The sequence below is a fragment of the Podarcis filfolensis genome (assembly GCF_964270895.1).
Source record: "Podarcis filfolensis genome assembly, chromosome: 5".
In the NCBI taxonomy this organism is placed as follows: domain Eukaryota; kingdom Metazoa; phylum Chordata; class Lepidosauria; order Squamata; family Lacertidae; genus Podarcis; species Podarcis filfolensis.
The window spans coordinates 39,648,671-39,660,564 of record NC_139608.1 but is presented as its reverse complement, the minus strand read 5'-3'; the positions used below and the strand labels follow the sequence as shown (position 1 = coordinate 39,660,564).

The window sequence follows — 11,894 nt, the reverse complement described above, 5'->3', positions numbered from 1 at the left end:
TTTACCAGTTGCATTTCAGCCCTCTCTGAATTGCAACCATGTCCCCTTGCACTCTCGATATCTGCCACTCCCTAACTTGAGGATGTTAAATAAGAAGAATGCGCGAAGATTAGTTTCAATAAGGGCAATAAGCTTGTCCTGAATAACGGCTGCAGATCTGAGAGGTTTATTGTTGAAAAGATAGCGCAGAGATTCTAGCACAACATTAGGTGGGAGAGGCATGTAATGGACTTCTGTGACTGCCACTGAATGACCATAATAAGGATAAACCGAACAGCTTTAGGGGGGTCTTCATAGTCTCCGCTGTTCCTCTGGGGCTGCTCCCACTGCGGTGCTTACACGATGGGTTTCCATTCCCTACTCAGCCTACGGAGCACCAACAGCCGCGCCTTTAGCTCCCTACACGTCCCTCTCTTTCCCGCAAGCTTGGCTCGTGCCCTGCCGCCCAAGCGCTCCCACCGCCTGGCCCGCCCACCGGCCGGCCACGGCTATTTCATTATTTATTATTTCATTCCCTTTCTAGGAAAAGTATGTGCTGGGCCGAGCCGAGGGGCGGGAAGAGGAGGCCGCCCGTCTTCTGGAGGCGTTGGGGGGCGGCCCGCCACCGCGGCTGACCCAGGGCGGAGGACAGGCGAGAGCCAAGCGGGCCGGGCGCTGCTGCCTGAGCCGGGGACCGAGTGGCTCTAGAGCGCGGGCGGGTCTCGTCCTCTCCTCACTTGTCAGGACAGCCGCTGCCGCCGCCTCAGCGCGGGGCCGGGAGCCGCCATGACGGGCAGGTAGGAACTGAGCAGTCGGAGAAGCCCTCGGGGTCCCCTCGCCAGCGCCGGCGGTGAGGATGGGCGGAGAGCGACTCCGCGGCCTCTGGCTCTCAGAGCGGGCAGTTCAGCCCCCTTTCCAGTCGTGAGCCTTCCCGCCGCCGGCAGCCCCCTCCTGGCCGGTGATATTATCACTTGCACGCTCGGAGCAGCCCTTGGGAGTGCCCAGAAATCGGCCAGCTTAGCTGCTCAGGCTTTTCGCCCTTCCCTTCGGGATAAAAAAAATGAAATGATGTCAGGGAGGTGTTTACGAATTGGGCTTTCCACGGAATTTGAGGCTGTCTTTTTTTTATTGCTGCAAACCGCTTTGTTAGGCCTTTTCAACATACAGCCCCTGAAAGATTCCTGTTCCACAATGCGTCCTTTTTAGGGTGCCCAAGACTCGCTGTTGCTTCTGCTACAACAGACTAACCCCACCCTGGAATGTGTGACGCTTGCCATTTTTGTTTTAATTGTTTGGTTCAGTAGTGTACTGTATATATATGCAAAGCCCAGACACTTAGCTGCTACTGGGCATGTGAAGGAAATAATGAAGGGAGCATCTCTCCAGCAAGGGCAGAGTGAACTTCCCTCAAGGAGGGACTGCAGAGAACTGGCAAAACAAAAGATGGTGTGGTTTGGGTACAGAAATATTGTAACAATGATAAAACAATCAAAGAGCCTTGTGGCAAATTAAAGACTAACAAGTTTATTATGACGTAAGGTTTCATGAACTCAAACCCACTTTGCCAGATGCATGAAATTTAGTTGGCAGGTATAAAGGAGAAAATTTCAAGGTGGGAGCTGAATAGCAATGAGATGCAAAAATTGCAGTCAGTGAAAACTAGAGTTAAAATATATGTTTAAGGACCATGCCCGGAGGCAAATCTAGATGCTCTGCCCCTGTGTCATTCTGGTTACACTAGAACAGGATCTAATAATGGCATCCACAATACCAGGGGTTTATTCACCTAGTGAGATTTATACTATCATCTGCCAACAGTACCCTTCATAGGACAGACAGGTCAGTCTGATAATTTAAATGGTAATATCCATAAATCAGTGAGAGAATATTTCCACCTCTCAAGTCACTCTGTAACTGACCTCAAGGGTGACCATTCTGCAACAAGAAACAATACAACATGAAACTGCTAATTCATCAATAAGTTCAGTGCCATCACTTATGGGTGAACTTGAAAGAAAGGATTTTTATCACACTGTGTGTGTGAATTAACTTACCATTATCAGGATATGACTTTCTTGCCAATGGTTTTCAGCCATACTACAGGAGTTAATCTTAGCAATTAGCACCAATCTGCTACTGCAAAAAGTGTACATATTTAACATATATATATATTTAAGTTCATATTTTTATTGTAATTTTTGCATCTCATTGCCATTCAACTCCCACCTTGCAATTTTATTCTTTTTATACCTACCAACTTTCACTTTATGCATCTGAAAAAGTGGGCATGAGTCCCAAAAACCTTATGTCATGTTACATTTGTTATTCTTTTAAGGTGCCATAAGATTCTGATTGTTTTCTTGCAAGGAATTAACACAGCTGCACCTCTGTAACTATAATTAGACATTAATTGCTAGTGTGAGTGACCATCCTGTGAATGTTCCCCATGTTATCTGTGCCTTGAATAGATGTAGGTAGGAAGAAGAGTGGATTGGAGATCCCAATTAAGTTTTGTGTTTTATGTATCCCATCTATTGCTTTCTGCATGGTTTTCTGTGGTCCCTAACATTTAGGGCAGGAGGAATCAGAACTTCTTATTTCCCACCCTGTGTAAAACGAATCGGGACAAATGGAGCACTGACCACATAATTCTATGCATGTTAACTCAGAAGTAAGTCCCACTATGTTCATTCAGGCTTACTCACAGGTAAGTTTGTATAGAATTGCATTTGAATGTGTTTCATAACTTGATTTTATTTCCCAGTTCTTTGGGCTCCCTGTAGCTCAGGTGGAAAAGTTATAATGATTGATTATTACCAGAATGAATTAAAGGAAGCATGTGTTTCACTTTCTCATACTCACCTGTTTGATTATATGGCTATTTTGTTAAATAACTAAAAGGAGGGAAAGCTATAATAATTTATAGTTACACAAAAAGACACGATTGTTAGAATTAGATTCTTAACAGTGTATTATTTAAAACAGGTCTTATGAAAGACTTTGAAAATATAAGTTTGTTGAAGAATCCAGTTTGCTGATTATAGCTTTTCCTCCTTTTAGTTACTTAACAAAATAGCTCAGGTGGAAAAGTTATAATGATTGATTATGACCAATGGTCCTTGATTATGACCATTCTATGAAATGAACTGATACTCAGCTGTCCTTCCATTTTCTCCCAAAAGCAACCTTGCATAAGCAGTGTAAGTTCAAGATTGATAAGGAGTTGGTTAGGAAGTGCTTGAAACAAGTTCAGGTATTCAGGGTCAGGTGAATTTCTTTATAGAATACTAAAGGAACTGGCAGGTATTGTCTCAGAAGTTATTTGTATCACCTGAGAAATTGTGGAGAACAGGTGAGGTGCCACAGAACTGGAGAAAAAGTTGTTGTTGTTGTTGTTGTTGTTGTTATATCACTTATATGCCAAAGTGGCATGTTGTCTCAATCCTCAAAAATGGGGGAAAGGAAAATTTGGAAACTCTATAGAGTTGATTTTATAAGGTTAAAGTCAGATCAGTGCCTGGTTGAGATACTGCTTGGGAACTACAGAAATGCCACCTTGGGTTGTAGGATAGAGAATGCAGGATATAAATGTAAGAAATTTAATATATTAAGAAGTCCATTTGTGAGCACTTTGATAATGCAGTTAATAATAGAAGACAGCATTGATTTTTAAAAATGTGTATTGTTGCTAAACTCAGTACTTTTTTGAACATATTATTAATTTAGTGGATTGTGGGAATGCTTTTGCATATAAATTATCTTTATTTCAGCAGAATGTTTGACAAAGTTGATGATGATATTTTCATTAGCAAACAGCTTAATGTCAGGTGATTTCCCGAAGGTTGGGAAATTGTTCAGAGAGGGCTAATGGAAATAAGTTTCAAGTGGGGTGCTGCAGAGCTTTTCCTTTGACCCAGTACTCCTTAATGTTGGAATCAATGACTTGGATGAAGAGGTAGAAGGCATGCTTATCAGATATGTGGATGACACAATACTGGTGAGGATACCTAACACATCATAAATAAAATTCAAAACAACTTTTATCAAATATCTCACCTGGCGTCTTCATTAAACATCTTTAGGCACCAGGTGAAAACATTCCTCTTCAACCGGGCTTTGTCTGGTTAACATTCTAGGTCCTTTAAATGTGTTTGTAGAAGGGATGTTATTGGTTTGGATCTTGTTTTTATGATGTGTGTTGTACTTTTGTTTTGTATTTTTATGCTGTGAACCGCCCTGAGATCTTCAGATGAATGGCAGTATATAAATTTAATAAATTTTTAAAAACCAGAAAATTAAATTCAATAGCAACAAATGCAAGATTCTAGATTTAGGCTAGTTAAATAAATAAAATATCCAGGTACAGGATATGGGATACCTGACTTGGCAGTGGCACATGTGGAAATAATCTTGGAATTGTAGTCAATCACATGTTGAAACGAGCTATTTGTGTGCTGTGGCTGCACAAGAGGCTAACGTGATTTTTGGCAGTACAGTATTAACAGAACCGTAATTTCCAAGCCACAGAAAGTAATGGTTCTACTGCATGTCATAGTCACACTTTCTCCTGAGCGCTGTGTCCATTTTGGGGGGCTGCACTTTAAGAAGAGCATGGACAAACTGAAAAAGGTTGAGGAGGGCAACAAAATGATCAGCAGTAAGGAAAATGAGGAATAGATGAACTGTGTATGTGTAGTTTGAAGAAGGAAAGACTGAGAGGAAACGTTGATAGGGCTCTTTCAATACCTGAAAAGCTTCCACATAGAAATAGGAGACTTGTTCTACTTCCTTAGAGAACAGGGGTAGACCTAATGGGCTTAAGTTACAGGTGAGTAGATTTCAGCTGAACATTAGGACAAATGTTTTGATGGTAAGAGCAGTTTGACAACAGAACTAAAGTGGGTTTGACCTCACTGGAGGTCTTCAAGTAAAGGCTGGATAGTCATCTGTTGGCAAAGTTGCCATTTTAGATTTCCAGGCACTCACCAGCTTTATGATTCTGTGACTAATGGATTGAGAGAGGGATTAAGGCTGCATTATTATATGCATAAGCCAGGTGCACTAGGCCAATATAATGTTCACCTCCATATCTTTGAGTGGAATTAGCAGGTACAAAACCAAAGGTACTTAATTTCAGTACTCCCTGCTTGAAATATTTGGACCCATTGTTCTGAAAGATAATTAAGAAAGCTATTGTTTCCGTGTTTAAAAATGTTAAAAAGCAGGTAGAATATAGGAGGGAGTGATTTTGCCAGTACTTTTTTGTCATTTTTATGAAATAGATTTTGGAATTGTCATTTCTTACTTATAATACATCTAATTATGGATCTGTGCTTGGTTGGGATACTGGGAAACTTTTCTGCTACTTGTTTGTGCTTCTTAATTTAAAGGACTGGTTTTCTGCATCGTTGGATTTTGCTACTTTTTCTTTTTTTGGCTTGGATTTTTATATAGCCAGAATCAGCAATAGTAAGCATAATCGCACATAATTTTCAGTATATGAAAAAAAGTTGTTTTTTGAAAGGAGAAATAAGTTGAGGGGGGTTAGACTAGATGACCCTCATGCCCCTTCCAACTCTACGATTTGATGATTCTGAGGTTAGGGAGGTCTGGATCATCCAAACAATATAAACGCTAGTCATGACTCCAGCTTATGTAATGTGATCTCCCTAAAGTGGGCGTGGAATTAGTTGTGTAAAGGAACAGCTTGAGTCTGTAACACTACTGCATCTCAGAGAGAACATAGTGGGGAATGGAATGTAAAGTATGTTTCTTTTCTCAGCTTATTGATATTCTGACTATATGTGGCTTTTGAAGTAAGCTTCAAAGCTAGCCTGCTGTTTTCCAGCATTTGTTTTCCCAAGTGGCAATCCGATCACTAGATAATATAGAATTGTGATGGAACTGGTCAAAGAAGACTGATACGAAGGAGTCTATTTCAGCAAGTAGTCTTCAGTATTAATTACTAAACAAATTTGGTGGGGGGGTTCTCTCTCAAATTCAGTTTTTTTGATTCTGTGATTTTAGTAAAGGAATCAAGGTAAAAAAAAATCAAGATTTTTTAATTTTAGTTCTTGTTCAAATGACTCTGAACAAATTACACTAATTCCATACTTGAACAAAAGAAGGAAGATGTTGAATAGTTACAGAGCAGCTGCTGCTGCATAAGAAGCACGGACTTGTTCTTGTAGTATTTCTGAGAAAAGCAGTTATCCGAAGAAACTGCTTCCTTGAACCTACAGTGTTATTTGTGGACTGCTCTTCAGTTATCCTCATACAGCTTTTCTACCCAGAGGTAATGAATTCCATGGCTGGCGTGAAACTTCGGGGGCTAGCATCTTCCAAACTCTATCAACGCCGGCAAGATCGTCTGAGTGGCACAGGGTCACTATGGAATGATGGGAAAGACAGGGCAGCTGGGATATTTAGGTAGGTTATTTGGATAGCTGTTTTAGATTAATGGTCTTGGATTATTGGAATGTTTCCTTTGAAGCAGGAAGGAAGGCAAAACTAGACAGGCTGACATGACTGTGTTTCAGTTTCCACTCTTTGTTTGAAGAGGTATCTTTGGCTCTGGTATTAACAGTTCTGAACAATAGCAGGAAAACAACCATGGGAACTTTTGCCTCCTTGGTGATGCTGGGCAGGCTAACAATGTGGGAGTTGTAGGCACCACATAAACAAAAGCTAAGGCGCTGTGTAGTCTTAATAGTCTAAAGTTCAAGCTTTTGTTGACACCTGGAACAAACCAATACTTTTATACCACCCGAAATAAGTCTTTTCCATTGTAAATAGTTTCTATGTTATTTTTTTCTTTCTTTTCAGCATATATTGAATTGTCATACTGAAAAAAGAATAGGGATTTGCCCTTCCCTTAAGATCTCTAAAGCAGGGCAAAGTTCAGCAAGCACAGTGTTTCCTGTCTTTGTGATATGTCCCCATGGAATTTCGGTGGTATTCAAAATTCTTACAAGAAACAATACCCTTATCCCCTCTGGAACATGATCATATGCAGGATAAATTAAATAAACACGTTGATACCTATCATCACCTAGAAGACTCCTGCTCAATTAGGCTTTTAATTTTTTTGCCAAATAGTCGTCAACTCATGTCTATTGCAGGGTTGCCATATTTCAAGTGAAATCCAGACAAAAATTCATTGAGCTTTTATTGGAAGGGGCAAAGTTGTTGAGCTTTTTTTTGGGGGGGGGACCATTGTTTCGCATAACATAAAGCTATTTCTGCTACAAGGGTACAAGGGTTCACTGGATTGCATTTAGTCTGGTAGTAGAACCAGAAGGCTTTTCTTTTGTTCTAAGCAAATAATGTCTGGTCTGAATTGCACTAGGCTGTAGGCTCTGTGTCTTAATCTCATTTCCCATAGTAATTCATACACTAAAACTTTTCTGTTTTCGTGACTCACTTACATCCCATATGAAAATGTGTGGTTTTGGTTCATGAGAGGGTACTGCTTTAGATGCAGGGGAATTAAAGGGGAAGATTCTACAATAGGAGACAGGTTCATTTACTGAGATACTCTGGAAGAATACTGAAATAATTCAGAAGGGGAAGAATTGTAGATAAAATGGAAAGTGTAGGGCAGTGCTTTTCAAATTGTTCCACTCTCTGAGAGGTGTTTGAGCATGTTGTAGAGAACAGGTGGCATCAGTTGGGTCCACCAATTCTGTCTGGCATCTCAGAACCCAGAATCCTCAGCCAAGTAACTTACTTAAATAAGATTTGTACATTAAAGGTGAATCAGAGACTTGGCTCCTGAGCTCTTGATTTGTTTCTCTCTACTCCTGAGACGTGAACACTTACATCACAGCAGGTATGTGGAAGTGTTGTAAGTGCAAAGGTCTTTCAATCAACATGGATAGTGAGTATCTGTGAGGCAGAAACAGCCCTCCCCCAATGTTCTTGTCTGTATTGAAAGGTAGAATTAAGAACAGCCCCTTCTGAATTCTCAGTTGTGCAAACAAGACTGATTGTTTAACACAATGGCAATGAAATACAGTCCGTATCTACAGGAAAAGGGGTGCCCCCCCACCCCAAGCATCATCATCTTAAGGAATTAAATATAACATTGGTATGTTTAAGGAATTAAATATAACATTCACCACGCCTTTATGCTACATTGCCAACTCATCTTTTACAAGAGACAGAGATACTGTAATTCTTTTGTTAGAGTCCCTAAATATATCAGAGATCAAAATAAATTCTGGTTGTGGACTGCCTCTCTTGTGCCATCAAGCTCCCAGCTGAGTTGTCACAAAGACCTCCTGAGCAGCTGTGAATTTCAAGCACCGCAAAGCTCCAGGAGAATTAATAATAGTGATGTGTTTGGGTGTGGACTTGTGTTATTTCTAATGACCTCTTCCTCATGCTGATTTCCATGTATGTGTGAGCCACAGTGTGAAGAAAATTCCACAGACTTAGAGGTCTCTTTCGTTGTTGCCTTTTCTTGCTTTTTGTTGATCTTGACTGGCTAATTTGCACATGAAGACTTTTATACCCAAAACAGAATACCTTCATTGTATTAATTAAAACTGATGACTTTTAATTATAAATCTTTTAAGCTATGCATATCTGATTATGCTTTGACATTAGACATCACACTTAGTAAACAGCCTTCCTATGCTATCTACACTGTGCTTTGGTTATGAGTCATCTCTCTGTTGATCTCCAGTGGATCAATGGGATGTGTTTACCAGTCCAGCACAATCCCAGGGACAATTACTGCCACAGAGCTTATGTTGCTCACTTTCAGTGGTGGTGCAGGTGCTGTATTGTCCTGTGTTGTCCCACTCCTTGGTTCTCAGGCACAAACATATGAGCTTTCTTTAAACCATATGGCACAGTCCTTTCCAGATGGCACTTTTCAGATATCTCCATTTCACTGCCTCTAGTCTTGTCATTAATAACTATTACTGTCCTGCAGTTTCTCCAGTGAAGCCTCAACATGAGTATGGAGTTGCTATCTGAAGCAAGCTGTCCTCCACCAAACTTTGCTACCAGCTTTGTGGCATGAATAAGTCTGAAAAGTTTATGCTGTTCATATAAAAGTGGGAAATGGATGATTGCTAGAGCTGCTGCAAAGGCTGGGCAGTCTTAGCAAGGGGCTGGCAAGCACAGTTATAAAAGTAATTAACTAATAGACTGGTTGATGGAGATAAGTACTTTAACAGGTAGGAACAATAATGGAAAGACCTTTTGTAGGATCAGATGAGGGCAAGGTTGAAGAGTTACTTCCATTTGGAGATGGAGATGTATATTTAAGGGAATTTTATAACAACATCTGTGAAGCTTGCACTTTTAGATTTGTCAGTGGCCAGGATAAAAGCTCATCCTGTTTGATATCATAATTATGTGTAATATTTTCTGAATTACTCTTGATTAATTTACATCAGGCTTTCTTTAAGGCACTGTGACTTCTGCATGGCCTTCGTACTTCTCATTACCAACGACATTTTTATTTATAACAGTCACTTATTCTGTTTACCCTTTATCAGTTTTATTGCATCTCCGTATATCCCAAGATAGTTTTGGGATGTAGCACCTAATTACTCAGTTTCATTATAATTTTTCCTGTGCTCTCATAAGATTGTCTGGATAGCTGATTGTTTGTAAGATTCTGCTGGGAGTTATGAAAGCCTGCTGCCACTATGATGTTAAATATGATCAATCCTCTCACATTTGACATTTTTAGCCTGTTGTGTGTGGGTGGATGAGTGGGATGGATGAATTTAAGACCTGCATAGCTAGAATCCAGAAATGTTTCCAAGGACAAAAACATGGGCCTGCAAGGACACAGATTAACTATTGGTCTCTTGGTGGGAGTTTTCATTTCTGTTTCGTAAAGCCCATTAGGACTCCTTCAGCTCTTGCATAAACATTCTTTCAATTGTGTTTGTGTCCTGTTCAGTATGTCCCACATTATCTGTATTTACCCATGCTTCCCTGGTAGTTTTTGCACTTTTTGTTGTGGAATATATTTGTGTTTAAATATCAAAGAGCATGAGTAAATCAACTGCATTTTGCTCCAAGGTGACTTTGCTCGCTTCCAGTCCCTTCCATAGTAGCATAGGTGGCCTTGGGTGACTCTGCTCTGCCAAGGCAATGATAGAGGGCAACTGCTGATGTGTCAGGAGCCCTGGTGGCTGATTCCGTACTAACAGACAGGACTTTGGAGTTAGATCTCTTGAAAGCATAGTATTTGTTTTTGCCTTTTGCACAGTTATCCATGCTTCAGAAAGTGCCTATAGGCTTAACTTTTCACATTAAAACTCTGGAGGGGTTTGTTCACTCTTTCACATCTGTTGAAGAACACAGCATCAAGGCTATCTCCAAACTCAGAAGATTACTTGTGAATTTTTATTTGCATGAGTGATGTTGATTAATAGTGTCTGGCTCTGTGACCCAGTAGCATTTCTAAGCCATAGATTATCTGAAGCTGATATGGCTGGAAACAAGACTGTCCAGATCACAGAATTCCACACGCAGTCAGAGCATGCTTTAAAACCAGCCAATGGATTCTAAAGGTAATGTAAAGCACTCATCTGAAAGTGGACATTCAGTTATTTGTTTTTTCATTCCATTGTCTGCTTGAGACACTGGCATCTAAACACATTTACTGTAAATTTCCATTGCTTTCAGTGACATTTAAGACAAATCTAGACATCAGCAAAGTTGACTATTACAAAGAATATTCTGTAAAGGGCACAAAAAAAATTATTGAGTTTTCTTGGTTTTCTTGGTTTTCTACTTTGTGCTAGCAAATGCCTTATTCAGTCCTCTTATGCAGTTTGGATTCAAATAGGCTCATCATTGAAGTTGACAGAAAATATCCCACTGACCTACTGGAAGATTTGGCTTTCTAACATGGAGGGGTTGATGAGCATATATGGAACCCTTCAATATATAGATTTTGTATATGGTAAAACATAAATAAATTTGTAAGCATGGACTTCTCATTGATTTGATTAATTTGAGTTAGGTGGTTTTGATGGCTTCAATATGTAATTGTGATATTTCTTTTTCTGTTTTGTTCCCCAGTAACATGTCAGATGCCCTTGCAAATGCTGTGTGTGAGCGCTGCCGAGCTCGCTTTGATCCAACTGAGCGAATCGTGAACAGCAATGGGGAACTATATCATGAAAACTGCTTTGTCTGTGCTCAGTGCTTCCGCCAGTTTCCAGATGGACTCTTCTACGATGTAAGATCAGCATCTTTCTGATAGTGTGAAAAGCTACTTGACTTCCCCCCCCCTCCACTTACATGATTTTAAGAAGCTTGACTGAACTTTCTGTGGGGTTTGATTATCCAAAATTCATTTGCAATTCTTATATCAATGACCCCCTTCCATTTCCTCCATGTATACAGTAATTTAGCTTTGAAATGATTCAGTCATCAATGAGGGGTTGCTTTCCTAGCAGTATTGTCAATAATGCCCTGCTTCAGACATAATGCTGAGCTATTGTTTAGTGTTATGTTCTTGAGCCAGGGCTTGTTTGCTCCATCCTCCTCTAGGATAGCCACAAGGATGTGATTAGAAGCTTTCATTTTCATTCTCAGTTAACCACAGAGAAGCATCAACATCTGAACCCTAAACTGTGGCTTGTTTTAACTGTGGTTTATTGAAACAAACCAATTTCATAAACCACAGTTCAAAGTTGACTTGTTTTGATTAACCATAGTTAAGACTAACCACAGCTTGTCCTATGTTGGGATTAGATGCTAAACTTCAGTTAGTTAAACATGGAAGCAACATTCTGTTCTTTTATTTGGAGATGTATTGGAGGAAGTGTGGGGGTGGGGGAAGTGAGTAAGCTGATGAATTCAAGGCCCATTCACCTGTGGAATGCTCTCACTGCGCTGACCCATCTCAACAAATGCAACATTGCCTGGTCCATAAG

At 40.2% G+C, this 11,894-nt stretch overlaps 1 protein-coding gene across 3 annotated transcripts in view; it reads left to right on the top strand.

Moving 5' to 3' along the window:
- The first annotated feature begins 510 nt into the window (after nt 1–510).
- LIMS2 (LIM zinc finger domain containing 2) overlaps nt 511–11,894 on the top strand; it is a 31,920-nt gene continuing 20,536 nt past the window's right edge. For 2 of the 3 annotated variants that reach the window (XM_083615118.1, XM_083615117.1), the window contains exons 1-2: nt 511–776; nt 11,035–11,194. In XM_083615118.1, coding sequence (XP_083471244.1) covers nt 766–776; nt 11,035–11,194 — 171 coding nt within the window. In that variant the 5' untranslated portion in view covers nt 511–765. Of the gene's footprint in view, nt 777–5,696; nt 6,409–11,034; nt 11,195–11,894 lie in introns of those variants that run through there. The other variant, XM_083615116.1, reaches the window with a different exon arrangement.